The 23,044-nt window shown below is 37.9% G+C and overlaps 2 protein-coding genes across 2 annotated transcripts; both read left to right on the top strand.

Moving 5' to 3' along the window:
* LOC133644956 (histone-lysine N-methyltransferase PRDM9-like) lies at positions 1–3,304 on the top strand. Its single transcript, XM_062039721.1, has 2 exons — positions 1–291; positions 2,175–3,304. The coding sequence occupies exons 1-2, from the start codon at positions 114–116 to the stop codon at positions 3,074–3,076; spliced, it is 1,080 nt and encodes a 359-aa protein (XP_061895705.1). The 5' UTR covers positions 1–113; the 3' UTR covers positions 3,077–3,304.
* A 4,462-nt stretch (positions 3,305–7,766) lies between these two features.
* Positions 7,767–23,044, top strand: LOC133645098 (zinc finger and SCAN domain-containing protein 2-like). The gene is made up of 2 exons (XM_062039892.1): positions 7,767–7,997; positions 21,678–23,044. The coding sequence occupies exons 1-2, from the start codon at positions 7,823–7,825 to the stop codon at positions 22,562–22,564; spliced, it is 1,062 nt and encodes a 353-aa protein (XP_061895876.1). The 5' UTR covers positions 7,767–7,822; the 3' UTR covers positions 22,565–23,044.

The following is a 23,044-nucleotide window of genomic DNA, read 5'->3' as shown; positions in this document are numbered from 1 at the left end:
TGCATCGCGCATGCGCAAACGGATCGGGCAAGCCCAGTTACTCGGGCGGTGACACAGACGTTAGCATTTAGCATTGCTCAAGCTTGTCAGTGTGCTCGATGTAAAGCATCGACATGTTGAAACAGTTGGTGAAAGAGCGACTAATGGCGGCAGCTGATGAAATATTCGCGCTGTTTGAAAGCACGTTAACGTCGTACGAGGAGGAACTTTCTCGAACGAGAGAGGAGAAGGAGCGACATCGACAACAACTGGAAGCTGCTTGCAAAACTCAAATTGTGCTACACGTTGAAGGTATTTTTACACTTTCATCATCCTCATACTTCATATTTTATACAACGGAGCTAAATCGGACTCGATCTTTTCTGACTCGCTGTGTTTTTGAATTTTTCATGTGTTATTTTATAAGGAAGCCAAGTACACACAACATCCGGTTGGCAGCCATTTTGACTCTTTATTTAACACTGCCTCCTTCTGGCCACATGTTGTATTACACATCACATTACTTTACAAAGCTTGACCCCCCCCCCCCCCCCCAAAGTAATCATCCACAAAACGGACGACTCAGAAAAAATCCTGCTATTGAGAAAAAACATAATAAAGTAACATAATTTTTGTGAAACGGAGGTAGTTCTCGTAAACTCGGTACACTAGTACGCTCGTCTCTCGTGACGGAGGACCCAGGTTCGAGTCCCAGGGAAAACGGAAGCAAGGACTCAACCTGACGGGTGACGGTAACTGATGTCAAAAATCGATTCACATCTGAATCGCGATTTTTATTAATCCCGATTCTAAATCGATTCATAATTTTTTTTAAATCGATTTTAAAAAACGTATGTGTATATATATATATATATATATATATATATATATATTAGGGCTGCAACAACTAATCGATTAAATCGCTAAAAATCGATTATAAAAATAGTTGGCGATTAATTTAGTCATCGATTCGTTGGATCTATGCTATGCGCATGCGCAGAGGCATTTTTTTTAATTTTTTTTATATAAACCTTTATTTATAAACTGCAACATGTACAAACAGCTGAGAAACAATAATCAAAATAAGTATGGTGCCAGTATGCTGGGGTTTTTATCAATAAAATACTGGAAAGGATAGAAATGTACTTTGTCTCTTTTATCCGATTATTAATCGATTAATCGAAGTAACAATCGACAGATTAATCGATTATCAAATTAATCGTTAGTTTCAGCCCTAATATATATTTATATTTATTTTTTTATTTTTTTTTATTTTTAAAAAAAATAATAATTTATTTATTTTGTATTATTATTATAATAATTATTTAAAAATATATACTTTTTAGGTAATCTCCATGCAACCAAAGAGTTTTTCTAACCTGTAATTGTTTTGTTTTTTTGTTTTTTTAAAGTTTAATTATCAGAATCGGAAATACTTTAACAAGATTTTCAGCACAATCCCATTCAACCGCAGACAAACATTACAGGGAGACAGAACAGGATCGCTGACGGGTCTGCCAACTTCCGGCGCCCCTTACAAAAAAGGTGAGAAACAGGTAAACGCTGGCTAGGGGGTCCATGAGACTGAGGCCAAGTGGGTAAAAAACCTCATAGCCATAGCACACATAAACGTGTGTGTAAGAGGGAAACATCAAGGAACACAAGAACATTAAAAAAGAGCAGAGCTGATGCAACCAGCCACTTCTACACACAGCCACAAAAGTAAAACAACAACAAAACAAAAAAACATATACACTCTGCGTTGTTCCACGCCATCATCTGCTGGGGTGGGGGGGAGCATGGCCAGAGACAGGAGCAGACCCAACAAAGCAACCAAGAGAGCCGACTCCACCCTCGGCCGCCCACCAACTCTCGGTCAGTGTCCAGTCCGCATGGATGAGCGAGGATACGTTAATTACGACACAATAATTATAACTATTATGCCAAATAGTACAATGCGAGAATCAGTTTGAATTAAGAATAAATTCTGAATTGAATCGTCACCCCAAGAATCAGATCGAATAGTTAGGTGCCCAAATATTCACACTCCTACGGGCCACGTGTACAGTCATAAGCCTCACTCCCCGACGATGACAAGAGTTGACAGCTCAGGCTTTTAGCTCGATGCTTAGCACGCTCGACTGTCATTTTGGAAATTACACACGTCTAAACTAAAGTATGTTTGTATCCGGCAGATGGCCAGCAGCGTCGTCAAGAAGAACATCCCCCTACGCCACGGGAGGGAAGCTCCACGTTGAAGCAGGAGGATCCACAGCCCCCCCACATTAAAGAGGAAGAGGAGGAACTCTGGATCAGTCAGTCAGGAGAAGAGTGTTTTCTCGGGCCGCGGGAGGCTGATCTCACCAAGTTGCCTCTGACTGGTGTCTCTGTGAAGACTGAAGACAAACCCCAAGTTGACAACCTCTTAGCTCCTCTATCAGATAGTGACGACATGACATCACACTCTGCTGAGGATGAAGACGAGGACAACACCCAAGAACCTTTGAGCAGCGATACAGACTGTGAGGGTGGCATGAGGACTCACACCGACAACAAACACCCCGAATGCTCTGAAAATAAGACGGACAAAAAACGTTTTACCTGCTCGGTTTGTGGCAAAAGCTTTTGCGTCAAAAAGGATTTTGCGCGGCACACGAGAACGCACACGGGAGAAAAACCTTTCAGTTGCTCGTTCTGCAGTCAACGGTTCACTCAGAAAGACAATATGATCTCGCACATGAGAACGCACACCGGAGAAAAGCCTTTTAGTTGCTCACTTTGCTGCAACAACTTTTCCCAGAGGTCCACGCTGACCGCACACATGAGAACACACACGGGGGAAAAGCCTTTCAGCTGCTCAGTTTGCGCCAGCACTTTTTCTCATAAGGGCTCCTTGACGGTGCACATGAGAAAGCACACGGGGGAGAAACCGTTTATTTGTTCAATTTGCGGCGATACGTTTTCTCGGAGGGCCAGTATGGAATTGCACATGAGGAAACACACAGGAGAAAAACCTTTCAGTTGTTCAGTTTGCGATAAAGGTTATTACCATAAGAAGAGCTTGAGGGCGCACATGTCAACACACGATGCAGAGTAAATGTTTTCATGTCCAGTTTGTGCTCAAGTGGTTGAAGTGTATGGTCACGAAGTAGTCGTTAGTGTTTCCCATGTATTCAAAATTATATGTAAGACTGCCACAAGTAATAAACATAAATATATACGGTATATATATTTTGTTTGTATTTTTTAAAGGTGTTGCGCTACAGTAACAGTGTTTCCCATAAACTGCCAAGATACCTGTGGTGGTGGGGGCGTGGCTATGGGCGTGGTCACAATGACATCATCGAGTAATTTGCATAATTTACTACAATGATATGATTTTCTCTAAAAAGGCTAAAAAAATGTATACTTACTAATTAATAATAACAGTTTTGTTTTAAACGTCCATCCAGCCATTTTACAATATAATTACAACACTCTATGTACATATTTATATACAGATTTGAACAACAAGTTATTCACTGAAATATATTTATTAATTGTGGTTCTTACAAAAAATATATCTTATAAAATATAAAAGCTAAAATGTCTCTTAAAGCTCTCCCCCTTTAATTAGTGCATACTAAATAATTTAACTTTAGCCTACTACTTCAACCATATTATTTACCAGCAACATAAAGTGAAACAGAGGCAGAGGTGTCCTGCCACAGTCAGTAACAAATAAACAGAAAACAGTAGTGGTCAAATACAAATAAGGCAACAAGAGAAGTATCCTACAGTTCTCTTTTTTAAAGTAAATCTGAACAGCCTATATGGGCATCTACATCAATTATATGATTTGCCTGAGAAGCTGGACAGGACAACAACAAAAAAACAAAACAAAAAATGTTTTTTTTTGTTGTTGTTTTGTTTTGTTTTTTATTTGTGGCGGACGTAATTCTTTCGCCACAAATAAATGAATGTGAGGGAAACACTGAGTAAATAAAACTTCACTTCACGGCACACAAAAGCGTATGCCGCTTTTGAGGAGTAAAGTTGGAGGTCAATATTAATTTCCACAGATTGGGGTGGAACAAAAATCTCATGTCAATCAATCAATCAATCAATGTTTATTTATATAGCCCTAAATCACAAGTGTCTCAAAGGGCTGCGCAAGCCACAACGACATCCTCGGTTCAGAGCCCACATAAGGGCAAGGAAAAACTCACAACCCATTGGGATGTCAATGTGAATGACTATGAGAAAACCTTGGAGAGGACCCCGGCTCCCGACTCTGGACTTTGTGTGCTTAGTTTTGCAGTAATTCAACTGTGGAGACGTTCAATAAACAACTTTTTTTAGATGATTTTTTTTTAGATTACTTCATTTCCTAGGGGACAATGCAATTTCATAAAACACATGACTACACATGGTTAAAAAAACAGAATTAGCCAGAAGGCTAGTTTTCATCTGTAGTCCCCTGGCCATGATGTAAAAAAAGGCATTAAAATTACAGTTTAAAAGAAAAAGAAAAGAAAGTGAGAGAGAAGGGGAAAAAAGGACACAATACATGCAACGTTCCCTCTAAGGTGCGCGCCTGTGCAATTGCGCACTGCTCGAGCATCCTCTGTGCACGGCAAATCTATGCCATGCACAAAATCAAATAAAAAAATAAGCGCATAACAATTTTCGACACACGGACACGACAGAGAAAACAGTTTTTGTCATCATTGTTCAAATATTGTAACGTCTGTCTAGACGCTTTGAGGACATGAATTCCATCCATCACTTTACTGAGCAAAACTCTTTATTGTCGGCCATAAACACATCACCAAAACATTTGTAAAAAAATTATATCTAACAAAAGTGGTCATTTTCTGCAGTACAAACCAGACCAAAAACAACTTTGTTATTATCAACAGCAGCCGCTCGCTCTGTCTCACTTGCGCCAACACATGCGCATATGGCACTTAGCCAGTGATGCGTTTACAGCCACACAAAAAGTCGGACAACTCCAACACCACACATAAAGTGTAATACCAGGTCGTTACACTATGATTTACCAATCAAATGTAGAGATGTAAATGCGTTAAAATGTAATATCGGAAATGATCGGTATCGTTTTTTTAATTATCGCTATCGTTTTTTTTTGTTTGCTTTTTTTATTAAATCAACATAAAAAACACAAGATACACTTACAATTAGTGCACCAACCCAAAAAACCTCCCTCCCCCATTTACACTCATTCACACAAAAGGGTTGTTTCTTTCTGTTATTAATATTCTGGTTCCTACATTATATATCAATATATATCAATACAGTCTGCAAGGGATACAGTCCGTAAGCACACATGATTGTGCGTGCTGCTGGTCCACTAATAGTACTAACCTTTAACAGTTAATTTTACTCATTTTCATTAATTACTAGTTTCTATGTAACTGTTTTTATATTGTTTTAATTTCTTTTTAAAATGTTTTTAAATGGTAAATGGGTCGTACTTCCTTTTTAAGGAACTCAAAAGCGCTTTGACACTATTTTCCACATTCACCTATTCACACACACACATTCACACACTGATGGCGGGAGCTGCCATGCACGGCGCTAACCAGGCCCATCAGGAGCAAGGGTGAAGTGTCTTGCTCAAGGACACAACGGACGTAACTAGGATGGTAGAAGGTGGGGATTGAACCAGTAACCCTCAGATTGCTGGCATGGCCGTCCCCCGCAGTCTTATTTTATTTTATTAATTTTTTTTAAAAGTACCTTATCTTCACCATACTTGGTTGTCTAAATTAGGCATAATAATGTGTTAATTCCACGACTGTATATATCGGTTGATATCAGTATCTGTAATTAAAGAGTTGGACAATATCGGAATTTCGGATATCGGCAAAAAGCCATTATCGGACATCCCTAATTAAATGTGTGCTTATTCTAGTGTCATTTATTAGGAATCTTCATTTATAAATATTAATATTAAATAAATACAAATAAAAATATATTTTTTACAAACAGGAAGTTGCAGGAATGTACACATGTTCCCCTGCTTACATCTCATTGTGCAACATGTGAATGTTTTAATGAGAACTAAATGCAATGTCTGAAAGGGGTACAAATTATCTCCAAAGCAGGACCTCCACCCAGACAAACAATACAAGTACACAGTTCATGAAAAACAATATTTGTTGTTATTGTCATTGTAAGTGGGCCTAAACACTTATATTAGAAATGGAAATGACTGCTGTCATTTGATTATAATAATAAGAGAATGTTGTCTGTCTATCTGTGTTGGCCCTGCGATGAGGTGGGGACTTGTCCAGGGTGTACCCCGCCTTCCGCCCGAATGCAGCTGAGATAGGCTCCAGCACCCCCCGCGACCCCGAAAGGGACAAGCGGTAGAAAATGGATGGATGGAGATTGAAGTTGTTATTTAGTCAGGTTTGGGACAGGTGTGCTGCTGGTGTAGCCACAGTAGTCAGTGCAGTTTTACTTTTGTTTTGCATAACCATCCCTATGCTTAAGTGCCTTTTCCTAGCGGGACTTGCCTTTTGTTCATTTTTGGTTAAAGCGTTACATTCCTTTTACATACCAAAAAAGGTTGAAAACGGCACATTATTATAATTGTTGATTTGCAAAAAATATTTTCTTGGACCAATTAGGTGAAGTTGCACTCACTGGATCGGTTCGCAGCTGAGTGTGAAGCGACTGGGATGAGAATCAGCACCTCCAAGTCCGAGTCCATGGTTCTCGCCCGGAAAAGGGTGGAGTGCCATCTCCGGGTTGGGGAGGAGATCTTGCCCCAAGTGGAGGAGTTCAAGTACCTCGGACACAAGAGTTCACCAGTGAGGGAAGAGTGGATCGTGAGATCGACTGGCGGATCGGTGCGGCGTCTTCAGTAATGCGGACGCTGTATCGATCCGTTGTGGTGAAGAAGGAGCTGAGCCGGAAGGCAAAGCTCTTAATTTACCGGTCGATCTACATTCCCATCCTCACCTATGGTCATGAGCTTTGGGTTATGACCGAAAGGACAAGATCACGGGTACAAGCGGCCGAAACCCTTAGAGATAGGGTGAGAAGCTCTGCCATCCGGGGGGAGCTCAAAGTAAAGCCACTGCTCCTCCACATGGAGAGGAGCCAGATGAGGTTCGGGCATCTGGTCAGGATGCCGCCCTAGAGAGGTGTTTAGGGCACGTCCGACCGGTAGGAGGCCACGGGGAAGACCCAGGACACGATGGGAAGACTATGTCTCCCGGCTGGCCTGGGAACGCCTCGGGATCCTCCGGGAAGAGGTGGACGAAGTGGCTGGGGAGAGGCAAGTCTGGGCTTCCCTGCTTAGGCTGCTGCCCCCGCGACCCGACCTCGGATAAGCGGAAGAAGATGGATGGCATAATTTCCCACGGCACACCACACAATATCTTACGGCACAGTGGTTGAAAAACACTGCTGTAAACCAAAGGACTTTCTAGTTAAATTCTGTGTAGGATTAACTGGTTTGGCACTCTGCATCAAGGGTTGGAATTGGGGGTTAAATCACCAAAAATGATTCCCGGGCGCGGCCACCGCTGCTGCTCACTGCTCCCCTCACCTCCCAGGGGGTGATCATGGGTGATGGCTCAAATGCAGAGGATAATTTCGCCACACCCAGTGTGTGTGTGTGACAATCATTGCTACTTTAACTTTTTAACTTTAACATGTGCAGCTCTCGTCTTGAGTAGTCTTCCATGTCGCCACAAGATGGCAGCAGTGAGATTCATGGACGCTTCGGCGGTGGTCAAACCTCCATCGACGAAAAACAACTTTGTTTTTTAAGGCAGACGTTAGCATTTAGCATTAGTGAAGCTCGCCAGTGTGCTCGCTACAAGACATGTTGAAAGAGTTGGTGAAAGAGCGACTAATGGCGGCAGCTGATGAAATTTTCGCGCTGTTTGAACGGACCATTGCGTCGTACGAGGAGGAACTTTCTCGAACGAGAGAGAAGGAGCGACATCGACAACAACTGGAAGCTGCTCGCAAAACTCAAATTGTGCTACACGTTGAAGGTATTTTTTTTACACATTTATTATCCTCATGCTTCATCCTTCATACGAAACAGGTGAAACGACATTACATTTTGTCGATCTTGAGGCACAAAGAAATGTGTGGAGGAGGAACTTTAGCCTCCTTTAGAGATGCATTAAATTATAATAAGGATATTCCGCCATCTTGACTCTCGCCGAGTCTCGCGATATCATCACACTAACAACGTTACAGCAACGTGATTGTGACCAAAATGATCACAGTTCTCATTATTATCGCGGTATTGTTGAATGTGCTCAAAAAGTACTTATACACACTAAACTATTTTATGCAAACTGGGGGCGTTGTAAAGAGGGGAGGAGTATATTTACAGCTAGAATTCACCAAGTCAAGTATTTCATATATATATATATATATATATATATATATATATATATATATATATATATATATATTAGGGATGTCCGATAATGGCTTTTTGCCGATATCCGATATTCCGATATTGTCCAACTCTTTAATTACCGATACCGATATCAACCGATACCGATATATACAGTCGTGGAATTAACACATTATTATGCCTAATTTGGACAACCAGGTATGGTGAAGATAAGGTCCTTTAAAAAAAAAAAATAATAAGATAAATAAATTAAAAACATTTTCTTGAATACAAAATAAAGTAAAACAATATAAAAACAGTTACATAGATACTAGTAATTAATGAAAATTAGTAAAATGAACTGTTAAAGGTTAGTACTATTAGTGGACCAGCAGCACGCACAATCATGTGTGCTTACGGACTGTATCCCTTGCAGACTGTATTGATATATGTTGATATATAATGTAGGAACCAGAATATTAATAACAGAAATAAACAACCCTTTTGTGTGAATGAGTGTAAATGGGGGAGGGAGTTTTTTTGGGTTGGTGCACTAATTGTAAGTGTATCTTGTGTTTTTTATGTTGATTTAATAAATAAAAAAAAACGATACCGATAATAAAAAAACAGATACCGATAATTTCCGATATTACATTTTAAAGCATTTAACATCTCTAATATATATATATACATATATATATATACACATACATCCTGAAAATATGCAAACAAACCTGTGTTTGGATAATTGATACTTCAAACTTGCATAAATAAATCTTAAGGAATATAACATAACTTGGCTTCTGAGAGCTTCAAAATGTAATGAATAAAATGCTAAAGTTGTTGATAAACAAGCAATTGTTTTAATAATTAAATATGGTCATTTTAAAGGCCTACTGAAATGAATTTTTTTTATTTAAACGGGGATAGCAGATCTATTCTATGTGTCATACTTGATCATTTCGCGATATTGCCATATTTTTGCTGAAAGGATTTAGTATAGAACAACGACGATAAAGATTGCAACTTTTGGTATCTGATAAAAAAAAGGCTTGCCCCTACCGGAAGTAGCGTGACGTAGTCAGTTGAACATATACGCAAAGTTCCCTATTGTTTACAATGATGGCCGCATGAAGTGAGAGAGATTCGGACCGAGAAAGCGACAATTTCCCCATTAATTTGAGCGAGGATGAAAGATTTGTGGATGAGTAAAGTGCAAGTGAAGGACTAGTGGGGAGTTGAAGCTATTCAGATAGGGAAGATGCTGTGAGAGCCGGGGGTGACCTGATATTCAGCTGGGAATGACTACAACAGTAAATAAACACAAGACATATATATACTCTATTAGCCACAACACAACCAGGCTTATATTTAATATGCCACAAATTAATCCTGCATAAAAACACCTGCGTGTTTGTTATGCTAGCTCCTAGCTCCTCTGCTAGCTCCTAGCTCCATAGAACACGCCAATACAATTCAAACACCTGATCAACACACACCATCACTCAGCCCAAAAGACCGTTTACCTAACCCAAGGTTCATAAAGCTTATATATTTTTAAAAAGTTACGTACGTGACGCGCACATACGGTCAAGTTATCGAATGTTTAGCAGCCAAGGCTGCATACTCACGGTACCTGATATTCAGCTGGGAATGACTACAACAGTAAATAAACACAAGACATATATATACTCTATTAGCCACAACACAACCAGGCTTATATTTAATATGCCACAAATTAATCCTGCATAATAACACCTGCGTGTTTGTTATGCTAGCTCCTAGCTCCTCTGCTAGCTCCTAGCTCCATAGAACACGCCAATACAATTCAAACACCTGATCAACACACACAATCACTCAGCCCAAAAGACCGTTCACCTAACCCAAGGTTCATAAAGCTTATATATTTTTAAAAAGTTACGTACGTGACGCGCACGTAGGTACGGTATGTGTTATGCTAGCTCCTCTGCTAGCTCCTAGCTCCATAGAACACGCCAATACAATTCAAACACATGATCAACACACACAATCACTCAGCCCAAAAGACCGTTCACCTAACCCAAGGTTCATAAAGCTTATATATTTTAAAAAAGTTACGTACATACGCAAAAAAAAGCCAAAGCTGCATACTCACAGTAGCACGTCTGCGTCTTTGTCATCCAAATCAAAGTAATCCTGGTAAGAGTCTGTGTTGTCCCAGTTCTCTACAGGCGTCTGTGTATCCAAATCAAAAGTCCTCCTGGTTAGAGTCTCTGTTATCCGAGTTCTTCCATCTTGACTGCATCTTTCGGGAATGTAAACAAAGAAGCGCCGGCTGTGTACTGTTGTGGCTGACTACGTTCGAAAAATACGTCCATTTCGCACCGACAACTTTCTTCTTTGCTTGCTTGGCTTCCTTCTCCATAATGCAATGAACATGATTGAAACAGATTCACGAACACAGATGTCCAGAATACTGTGGAATTATGAAATGAAAACAGAGCTTTTTCTTATCGGCTTCAATGTGGAAGGCATACCCGTGTTCGCCGGGCTACGTCACGCGCATACGTCATCCTCAGAGGCGTTTCGAACCGGAAGTTTAGCGGCAAATTTAAAATGTCACTTTATAAGTTAACCCGGCCGTATTGGCATGTGTTATAATGTTAAGATTTCATCATTGATATATAAACTATCAGACTGCGTGGTCGGTAGTAGTGGCTTTCAGTAGGCCTTTAAATGAATTATTATGATTATTTAAAATTAATTACTTCAAATATGTTTATTTTAATGTATAATTCTATGGCTGGATGTAATAAGGAGTCAGAAAAAATACAAATAAAAATACATTTAATTTTGATGTTTTTAGCAAAACATAGTAAAAATTGATTTAGTTTATTTAAAAAAAATTAATAAATATATTTATTTTTAGGTAAGATAAACATAATAATACAATTTATCTCTAGTCTGGATGATTTAGTTCTTGTCACTCTGTTGTCCTCCCGTCTCTTCCCCAAGGATGGCTCCTTGAGCTGGGCAAACGCCTGGAGATGCCCTACGTCAGTGGTCCCCAACCTTTTTGTAACTGCGGACCGGTCAACGCTTGAAATTTTGTCCGACGGAGGTTAATAAAAAAATACAATCATGTGTGCTTACGGACTGTATCCCTGCAGACTGTATTGATCTATATTGATATATAATGTAGGAACCAGAATATTAATAACAGAAAGAAACAACCCTTTTGTGTGAATGAGTGTAAATGGGGGAGGGAGGTTTTTTTGGTTAGTGCACTAATTGTAAGTGTATCTTGTGTTTTTTATGTTGATTTAATAAATAAATAAATAAAAAAATGTTTTTTCCTCGTACCAGTACCAATCGATCCACGGACCGGTACCGGTACCCCATCCTTTCTTGTGAAAGACTGAGCATTTTTTGGGAAGCTGTTTTTATACCCAATCATGGCACCCACCTGTTCCCAATTAGCCTGCACACCTGTGGGATGTTCCAAATAAGTGTTTGATGAGCATTCCTCAACTTTATCGGTATTTATTGCCACCTTTCCCAACATCTTTGTCACGTGTTGCTGACATCAAATTCTAAAGTTAATGACTATTTGCACAAAAAAAAATGTTTGTCAGTTTGAATATCAAATATGTTGTCTTTGTAGCATATTCAACTGAATATGGGTTGAAAATGATTTGCAAATCATTGTATTCCGTTTATATTTACATCTAACACAATTTCCCAACTCATATGGAAACGGGGTTTGTAAATGTTTGCTCTAAATCTTAAATCTAAATCTTTAAAATATATTTAAATCTAGATTTAATTGCTAAATGTTAATTCCAAATCTAAATGTTGAATCTTAACCTAAATGTTAAATCTAAGTGTTGAATCTAAATGTGAGCACTTAATGTTTAATCTAAATGTGAGCTCTAAATGTTAAATGTAATCATAAATGTTGAATCCAAATTTAAATCTTAAATCTAAATGTTTAATATACACTACCGTTCAAAAGTTTGGGGTCACCCAAACAATTTTGTGGAATAGCCTTCATTTCTAAGAACAAGAATAGACTGTCGAGTTTCAGATGAAAGTTCTCTTTTTCTGGCCATTTTGAGCGTTTAATTGACCCCACAAATGTGATGCTCCAGAAACTCAATCTGCTCAAAGGAAGGTCAGTTTTGTAGCTTCTGTAACGAGCTAAACTGTTTTCAGATGTGTGAACATGATTGCACAAGGGTTTTCTAATCATCAGCCTTTTGAGCCAATGAGCAAACACATTGTACCATTAGAACACTGGAGTGATAGTTGCTGGAAATGGGCCTCTATACACCTATGTAGATATTGCACCAAAAAACAGACATTTGCAGCTAGAATAGTCATTTACCACATTAGCAATGTATAGAGTGTATTTCTTTAAAGTTAAGACTAGTTTAAAGTTATCTTCATTGAAAAGTACAGTGCTTTTCCTTCAAAAATAAGGACATTTCAATGTGACCCCAAACTTTTGAACGGTAGTGTATGTTAAATGTAAACATAAATGTAGAATCCAAATTTAAATCTTAAATCTAAATGTTTAATCTAAATCTAAATGTTCGAATCGAAATGTTAAATCTAATTGTTCAATCTAAATCTAAATGTTTGATCTAAATCTTAAATCTAAATCTGAAATATATATTTAAATCTAGATCTAAGTGCTAAATGTTCATTCCAAATTTAAATGTTAAATCTAAACCTAAATGTTAAATCTAAGTCTTGAATCTAAATGTGAGCACCTAATGTTAAATCTAAATATGAGCACTTAATGTTAAATCGAAATGTTAAATCTAAACCTAAATGTTAAATCTAAGTCTTGAATCTAAATGTGAGCACTTAATGTTAAATTGAAATGTGAGCTCTAAATGTTAAATGTAAACATAAATGTTGAATCCAATTATAAATCCTAAATCTAAATGTTTGATCTAAATCTTAAATCTAAATCTTAAAAATATATTTAAATCTAGATTTAAGTGCTAAATGTTAATTCCAAATCTAAATGTTGAATCTATGTCTTAAATCTAAATGTTAAATCTAAACCTAAATGTTAAATCTAAGTCTTAAATCTAAATGTGAGCACCTAATGTTGAATCTAAATGTGAGCTCTAAATGTTAAATGTAAACATAAATGTTTAATTAAATTTTATATCTTAAATTTAAATGTTTAATCTAAACCTAAATGTTCAATCTAAATGTTCAATCTAATCGTTCAATCTAAGTCTAAATCTTAAATCTAAATCTTAAATCTAAATCTTAAATCTAAATCTTAAATATATATTTAAACCTAGATTTAAGTGCTTAATGTTAATTCCAAATCTAAATCTTAAATCTAAATCTAAATGTAAGCACTAAATGTTTAATCTAAGCATAAATGTTGAATCCAATTTAAAATCTTAAATCTAAATGTTTAATCTAAACCTAAATGTTCAATCAAAATCTTAAATCTAATTGTTCAATCTAAATCTAAATGTTCGATCTGAATCTTAAATATATATTTAAATCTAGATTTAAGTGCTAAATCCATCCCATCCATCCATTTTCTACCGCTTATTCCCTTCGGGGTCGCGGGGGGCGCTGGAGCCTATCTCAGCTGCAATCGGGCGGAAGGCGGTGTACACCCTGGACAAGTCGCCACCTCATCGCAGGGCCAACACAGATAGACAGACAACATTCACACTCACATTCACACACTAGGGCCAATTTAGTGTTACCAATCAACCTATCCCCAGGTGCATGTCTTTGGAGGTGGGAGGAAGCCGGAGTACCCGGAGGGAACCCACCCAGTCACGGGGAGAACGTGCAAACTCCACACAGAAAGATCCCGAGGCCGGGATTGAACTCACGACTACTCAGGACCTTCGTATTGTGAGGCAGATGCACTAATCCCTCTGCCACCGTGCTAAATGTTTATTCCAAATCTAAATGTTAAATCTAAACCTAAATGTCTTAAATCTAAATGTGAGCTCTAAATGTTAAATGTAAACATATATGTTGAATCCCATTTTAAATCTTAAATCTAAATCTAAATGTTCGATCTAAACCTTAAATCTTAAATCTAAGTCTTAAATATATATTTAAATCTAGATTTAAGGGCAAAATGTTAATTCCAAATCTAAATGTTATTTCCAAATCTAAATGTTAAATCTAAGTCTTAAATCTAAATGTTAAATCTAAATGTGAGCACTTTATGTTAAATCTAAATGTGAGTTCTAAATGTTAAATGTAAACATAAATGTTGAATCCAATTTTAAATCTTAAATCTAAATGTTTAATCTAAACCTAAATGTTCAAATCGAAATGTTAAATCAAGTTTGATCTAAATCTTAAATCTAAATGTTAAATATATATTTAAATCTAGATTTAAGTGCTAATGTTAGTTCCAAATATAAATGTTAAATCCAAGTCTGAAATCTAAATGTTAAATCTAAATGCGAGCACTTAATGTTAGAACTAAATGTGAGCTCTAAATGTTAAATGTAAACATAAATGTTGAATCCAATTTTAAATCTTAAATCTAAATGTTCGATCTAAATCTTAAATCTAAATCTTAAATATATATATTCAAATCTAGATTTAAGTGCTAAATGTTAAATCTAAACCTACATGTTAAATCTATAAATCTTAAATCTAAATGTGAGCACTTAATGTTAAATCTAAATGTGCGCTCTAAATGTTAAATGTAAACATAAATGTTGAATCCAATTTTAAATCCTAAATCTAAATCTAAATGTTCCATCTAAATCTAAATGTTTGCTCTAAATCTTAAATCTAAATCTTTAATATATATTTACATCTAGTATTAAGTGCTTAATGTTAATTCCAAATGTAAATGTTAAATCTAAACCTAAATGTTAAATGTAAGTCTTAAATCTAAATGTGAGCACTTAATGTTGAATCTAAATGTGAGCTCTAAATGTTAAATGTAAACATAAATGTTGAATCCAATTTCAAATCCTAATTCTAAATCTTTAAATGTTCCATCTAAATCTTAAATCTAAGTCAAATGTTTGATCTAAATCTTAAATATATATTTAAATATAGATGTAAGTGATTTTTAATGTTAATTCTAAATCTTAAGTCTAAATGTAAGCACTAAATGTTTAATCTAAAAATAAATGTTGAATCCAATTTAAAATCTTAAATCTAAATGTTTAATCTAAACCTAAATGTTCAATTGAAATGTTAAATCTAATTGTTCAATCTAAATCTAAATGTTTGATCTGAATCTTAAATTTAAATCTTAAATATATCTTTCAATCTAGATTTAAGTGCTAAATGTTTATTCCAAATCTAAATGTTGAATCTAAACCTAAATGTTAAATCTAAGTCTTAAATCTAAATATTACATCTAAATGTGAGCACTTATTGTTGAATCTAAAAGTGAGCTCTAAATGTTAAATCCAAACCTAAATGTTAAATCTAAGTCTTAAATCTAAATATTACATCTAAATGTGAGCACTTAATGTTGAATCTAAAAGTGAGCTCTAAATGTTAAATGTAAACATAAATGTAGAATCCAATTTGAAATCTCAAATCTAAATCTAAATGTTCGATCTAAATCTTAAATCTAAATCTTGAATATATATTTAAATCTAGATTTAAGTGCTAAATGTTAATTCCAAATCTAAGTTTTAAATCTAAATGTGAGCACTTAATGTGTTTGGTGTTGGTAATTCTGGTGGTGTTTGATGGATACTTCGGCCTACTGTGCTACTGCACTTTGGTGTTGGTCATTATGGTTGTGGTAGCCATTTTTGTGTTATTTGTTTCTCCGGTACTGCTTATATTAAGTAAATGTTTTTATTTTTTAAATTACAAATTAATTTACATTTGTGTCATTACAGCATCTGTGAGGAAAGCATATAGGGTGCACAGGTGAAACTGATTGGACAATTGTCGGGTGGAGTGACTTGTGACAACAACATTTTTTTACCACTGCTTACGCAACACTTGAGCTTAGTTTTGTTTATAGCTTTATATTGTTGTGTCGGACCAGTTCTTCCTCTAAAGCAGGGGTCTCAAACTCAATTTACCTGGGGGCCACTGGATGCAGAAACTGGGTGAGGCTGGGCCGCAAGAAAAGATTTATTTAAAAAAATCTAACATGCACTTTTTAATTAATTCACCTTCTTTGAATGGCTTTCCCGCCCTAGCAACCATCTCACTCACCATATAGCTAGCTTTGACTGCTGCATCGCTCTTTTCGGTTGCTTTCTTGAAGAAATCTTGTTGCCTCAGTAGACTGCTTTTAAAATGTGCAACCCGGTTCACTCTCTCATCTCCCTGGTATTTTGCATACTCCTCAGCATGTGTAGTTGTATAATGACGTTTCAAATTGTATTTCTTGTGCACCGCAACTCTCTCTGTGCAAATAAGACACGTAAAGGGCATCTCTATCCTCATTCAAAACCGCAATAAAAGTAGACCTCAAGGTAACTTCAACCCTAAACTAACACCCTCCCGGATTTTTAATAATCAAATGTAAATAATCAAATGTAGATACTTTTTCTTATGCTTTCTGATCTCTCTCTCTATGTCCACTACTTGCTGTACATATCCTACCAAGTCAGACCTACACTGTTCCAATGTCCATTTCTCTGTTCTCAATTGTTGATGACTGATGATAACAACCAAATCTAACCCTCCCCCCTCCACACCCCGGATTGTAAATAATGTACCGTATTTCCTTGAATAGCCGCAGGGGCGTTAATTAATTTAAAACCTCCTGTCACACCTGCGTTTACCGGAAACCGGCGGGATGGCCGTGCATGCGGTAATTATTTTAAAACCTCTTCTCACTCCGGCGTTTACCAAAAGGAATCCATAAAATTTAGGCGTGCGCTTTGAGTGTGATGTAAGCATACCATCATGAAAAGCACATTTAATTAAAAAAACGTTATTATGGTCTTACCTGTACTTATAAATGGAGTCCATTTGCAGCTCCTTCTGACCAAAAGCATCGATAACTTGTTTATAGAAGTCTTCCTTATTTTCTTTCTTCAGTTTTAAAAGTCTCTGTTTCGATGGAGATATTCCTTTAATTATTACATCCAGCTTCGATTGAAAGTCCAGTTTATAAAACTGTTTTATTTTAGATACCGGTATGAAATCCTTGTTAAAAGAAAAAAAAATCTCTTGCTGCGTGTGTTCACTTCTTCTGCAGTACCGGAAGTCGCAAGAAGGATCACTAGCGCGGCAGCGCCCTCTACCACCAGGAGGCGGGAGTCATTTAATGACTTATACAGTATTTCACACACGCAGCTACGGTATATTAATAAAACATAGCTGCTTACTGTTCTCTTTAGCATACTGTACCGGTATTCAATAGCTTGGACCTTAAATCCTACTGAAAAGCTCTTTATCTTTTTTCCTTTGTGCGATTGTAAACTACTGAAAGCAGCTTCCTTTTTTTTTTCTTTTTTTTTCTTTTTTAAAGTTTTATTTATACATTTCAACATTTCAACAATCAAATAAGTACAAAAGTAGTACAAAACAGTACAAAAAGAATACAAAGCAGCGCCAGGGGGTTATAAATTCAAAGTAACTAAAATAGAATGCAAAAAAACATATATATAATATAAACAAAGTGCAAAGCCATAGGCTCACTCAATCTGAAAGCAGCTTCCTCCATTTTGAAAATGAGGACAGATGCGTCACTCGTGACGTAACGAATTTGACCCGGTGGAAGTTCTAGCCATATGTTAAATATTTTGCGAAACGAGTTTGACCCGGCGAAAATTATAGACATGCGATAATAAAATTAATATTTTGCGAAACGAATTTGATCCAGCTTCAATAATAAACCGGCGATAAGGCCAAGCATGCGTTAATTATTTTGAAAAACGAGTTTGACCCGGCAGTAATTCTAGACGTGCGAATACTATATTCCCTGCGCCAATTCAAGGAAATACGGTAAATCATTACATTTATATACCCTGATAATTATCTTGTGTGATGACTGTATTATATTGATACCGTATTTCCTTGAATAGCCGCAGGGGCGTTAATTAATTTAAAACCTCCTGTCACACCTGCGTTTACCGGAAACCGGCGGGATGGCCGTGCATGCGGTAATTATTTTAAAACCTCTTCTCAGTCCGGCGTTTACCAAAAGGAATCCATAAAATTTAGGCGTGCGCTTTGAGTGTGATGTAAGCATACCATCATGAAAAGCACATTTAATTAAAAAAACGTTATTATGGTCTTACCTGTACTTATAAATGGAGTCCATTTGCAGCTCCTTCTGACCAAAAGCATCGATAACTTGTTTATAGAAGTCTTCCTTATTTTCTTTCTTCAGTTTTAAAAGTCTCTGTTTCGATGGAGATATTCGTTTAATTATTACATCCTGCTTCGATTGAAAGTCCAGTTTAGAAAACTGTTTTATTTTAGATACCGGTATGTAATCCTTGTTAAAAGAAAAAAAATCTCTTGCTGCGTGTGTTCACTTCTTCTGCAGTACCGGAAGTCGCAAGAAGGATCACTAGCGCGGCAGCGCCCTCTACCACCAGGAGGCGGGAGTCATTTAATGACTTATACAGTATTTCACACACGCAGCTACGGTATATTAATAAAACATAGCTGCTTACTGTTCTCTTTAGCATACTTTACCGGTATTCAATAGCTTGGACCTTAAATCCTACTGAAAAGCTCTTTATCTTTTTTCCTTTGTGCGATTGTAAACTACTGAAAGCAGCTTCTTTTTTTTTTTTCTTTTTTTTTTTTAAAGTTTTATTTATACATTTCAACATTTCAACAATCAAATAAGTACAAAAGTAGTACAAAACAGTACAAAAAGAATACAAAGCAGCGCCAGGGGGTTATAAATTCAAAGTAACTAAAATAGAATGCAAAAAAACATATTTATAATATAAACAAAGTGCAAAGCCATAGGCTCACTCAATCTGAAAGCAGCTTCCTCCATTTTGAAAATGAGGACAGATGCGTCACTCGTGACGTAACGAATTTGACCCGGTGGAAGTTCTAGCCATATGTTAAATATTTTGCGAAACGAGTTAGACCCGGCGAAAATTATAGACATGCGATAATAAAATTAATATTTTGCGAAACGAATTTGATCCAGCTTCAATAATAAACCGGCGATAAGGCCAAGCATGCGTTAATTATTTTGAAAAACGAGTTTGACCCGGCAGTAATTCTAGACGTGCGAATACTATATTCCCTGCGCCAATTCAAGGAAATACGGTAGTATATATCTGATAGTATATATCTGTGGACCCCGACTTAAACAAGTTGAAAAACTTATTGGAGTGTTACCATTTAGTGGTCAATTGTACGGAATATGTACTTCACTGTGCAACCTATTAATAAAAGTCTCAATCAATCAATCAATCAATCAATCAATCAATCAATCGGGGTGCCCCTGTGCTCAACAAAGAAATATTGCATCTCCCACTTTTCCTGGAATTGTCTTTGCTCATCACTAACCTTTCTCTTCACTGCAGGCTTTGAAAAAGACATGTTTGGGGTTGTGGAATATATTTGTATTTAGCCGACGCACGCAGAATAATGTTATTTCCGCAAGGTGTGTCGTTCCGCTTTTCCTCCCTACAGCAACACGGCGGTCGGCGGAAAGTACCGGGAACGCGAGCGCAAAAAAGTGTCGGCTCCCGGAGTGTTATCCGGCATCATATAAAAATATATGCAGTGTTCATCGTGTGAGGCAATGCAAATTAAACAATAAAAAAACAACGGTTTGAATTGGTCCAGGTTATCAGGGACTTTATTACTGACGGACAGGTGTCGCGGTGATCGCGGTCGGAGTATCAGCGCTTGGGTCCAGTGCACCAGTTTTGTATTGTCGCTCGGCATTCTACGGCGGGGGTGCGTTTTTCGGCACAACACCGGACCGCTCGTCTCCCCGCCCGGACTGTTTACAGCAGCGCCGGGGGCGGGAGCGAGCAGGCGGGCGAGCGAGGGAGGCAGGGAGGGAGGGAGGAAGAGCGTGTGCGGGTGTCGTGGAAAAGCGGCAAAATGTTTCTCTGCTTGCATCACGCAAGTGACATCGATGCATACTTGCCAACCTTGAGACCTCCGAATTCGGGAGATGGGGGTATAGGGGGGTTTGAGGGGTGTGGGGGGGGGGGGGCGGGGTTGAGGGTAGCGGGGGTGTTTTTGCCCGGAAGAGTTAGGGCTGCAAAGGATTCTGGGTATTTGTTTTGTTGTGTTTATGTTGTGTTTAGGTGTGGATGTTTTCCCGAAATGTGTTTGTCATTCTTGTTTGGTGTGGGTTCACAGTGTGGCGCATATTTGTAAGAGTGTTAAAGTTGGTTATATGAACACCCTCAGTCAGACCTGTATGACTGTTGCTCAAGTATGTCTTGCAATCACTTATGTGTACATGCAGATGCCGCACACAACACGTGACTGGGTGGGCACGCTGTTAGTATGGAGAAAAAGACTGCGTGATGTCAGGTGACATTAAAGGCAGTGCCATCATGGCATGCCCTCAATATTGTAGAGAGACATATACCACACCGTGATTGGTAGATTCCTTCAGCTCCTCACACAACGCTGTTAAGCGCCATTCATTTAAAACTTGCGGGCCGCACTAACATTAATCTTTCATATTAAGGTGGGGGCCGCAAAATAACGTCTCGCGGGCCGCAATTGGCCCGCGGGCCGCATGTTTGAGACCCCTGCTCTAAAGGAATCTAAGTTACTGGTCAATCCCAAGTTCTTTCGATGACATATATGCTGAGTAAGAAGGGCCATCAAGACAGAATTGGAATATTTTCAAAGTTTTACTAAAGCTTTAGGAGATCAACTTAATCAATGCATTCATATCGGCTGCTCTACTTGATCTGGGATTCCAAGGGAAAAAACAACTTATTTTCACACAAAGACAACCCCCATCTCCCCCTCACCCCACTGATAAGGAACCAATGGGGGAGGTCTTCACATTCCAAGGTTGAGTCATAAAACAGACAATCTGAAGACAAAGAGACTGGTAGAATAAACAAAGGAAAAGTACTGGCTACTCTAAACATGGCTATGTAAAAAGGAAGAACTCTTAAACATATCTGCATCCTTCCACAATATGTAGTTAAAGTTGTTTTCGTTAACCTTGGAAAGAAAACCTTTTTTATTGCAAACAAAGCTATTTTTTGGAAAGACTTAAGTTGTAGTTTGAAGTGTGTATGAAAGGGCACCACCTGTCCTGGCTCAGTCCACTGCCTTTGGTTCAGAACCTGGAAAGTTTAGAAAGGCCGACACAATAACCACTCATGCATCAACAAACAGTGAATAGAAAGACATGTCTGAAGTAAAATGTGTTTGTTTCCTGCAGACGTTCAGCAGCTGAGTGGTCATCGGGAAGAACAACCTGCTAATAAGCCACAGGAGGTAAACCCCACTTTGAAGCAGAAGGATCCACAGCCCCCCGACTTTAAAGAAGAAGAAGAAAGAGAAGTCTGGATCAGTCAGTCAGGAGAAGAGTGTCTTCTTGGGCCGCAGGAGGCTGATCTCACCAAGTTGCCTCTGACTGGTGTCTCTGTGAAGACTGAAGACCATGAAGACAAACCACAAGTTGACAACCTCTTAGCTCCTCTATCAGATAGTGACGACATGACATCACAATCTACTGAGGATGGAGACAAGGACTACACCCAAGAACCTTTGAGCAGCGATACGGACTGTGAAGGTGATGTGAGGACTCACACTGACAACCCACACCCTGAATGCTCCGACGACAAGACAGGTTTTACCTGCTCATTTTGTGCCAAACATTTTTGTAGTAAAAGGGATTATGTTCGACACACAGGAACACACACAGGAGAAAAACCTTTCAGTTGCTCCGTCTGCGGTAAAAAGTTCATTCAAAACACAAATCTAGAATCACACATGAGAACGCACACAGGAGAAAAACCTTTCAGTTGCTCAGTCTGCGGCAAAAGATTCAATCAGAAAGCAAACATGATGACGCACATGAGAACGCACACGGGGGAAAAGCCTTTCAGTTGCGCCGTTTGCTGCAATGCGTTTTCCCAGAGGGCCACGTTGACGGCGCACATGAGAACACACACCGGAGAAAAACCTTTTCTATGTCCAATTTGCGGTAATACATTTTCTCAGAGGGCGAGTATAAAAAAACACATGACAACAGTCTGTGGTAAAAGATTCAGTCAGAGCGTGACTATGACAACACACACAGGAGGGAAACCTTGTAGTTGCTGAGTCGGTGGTAAACATACGAATAGGTAATCAAGTGGGGGATGTGTGATGTTGGTTGAGGACAGCATGAACGGGGTTTTCCCTCACATCAAAAACTAATGTGTGTTTATATGAAGTCTAATGCATTAAACATTCGGCAGTATTTACTTTTTTTTTTTATCGGTTTCATCGCAGGAAGTTTCACTCAAATACAGAAAGTACATTGTACATTTAATACAAAACCCAAAACCAGTGAAGTTGGCCCGTTGTGTAAATGGTAAATAAAAACAGAATACAATGATTTGCAAATCCTTTTCAACTTATATTCAATTGAATAGACTGCAAAGACAAGATACTTAATGTTCAAACTGAGAAACTTAGAATTACAATTTAATGGCAGCAACACGTTGCAAAAAAGTTGTCACAGGGGCATTTTTACCACTGTGTTACATGGCCTTTCCTTTTAACAACACTCAGTAAACGTTTGGGAACTGAGGAGACACA

The sequence above is a fragment of the Entelurus aequoreus genome, linkage group LG28, assembly GCF_033978785.1.
Source record: "Entelurus aequoreus isolate RoL-2023_Sb linkage group LG28, RoL_Eaeq_v1.1, whole genome shotgun sequence".
In the NCBI taxonomy this organism is placed as follows: Eukaryota; Metazoa; Chordata; class Actinopteri; order Syngnathiformes; family Syngnathidae; genus Entelurus; species Entelurus aequoreus.
This window is presented reverse-complemented; position numbering and strand designations above follow the sequence as displayed.

Bases quoted from the DNA above. Each gene is read 5' to 3' on its own strand.
- LOC133644956 (XM_062039721.1), top strand. From the start codon at position 114: ATGTTGAAACAGTTGGTGAAAGAGCGACTAATGGCGGCAGCTGATGAA. The intron at 292-2,174 runs GTATTTTTACAC...TGTATCCGGCAG, and splicing joins AATTGTGCTACACGTTGAAG to ATGGCCAGCAGCGTCGTCAA.
- LOC133645098 (XM_062039892.1), top strand. From the start codon at position 7,823: ATGTTGAAAGAGTTGGTGAAAGAGCGACTAATGGCGGCAGCTGATGAA. The intron at 7,998-21,677 runs GTATTTTTTTTA...TGTTTCCTGCAG, and splicing joins AATTGTGCTACACGTTGAAG to ACGTTCAGCAGCTGAGTGGT.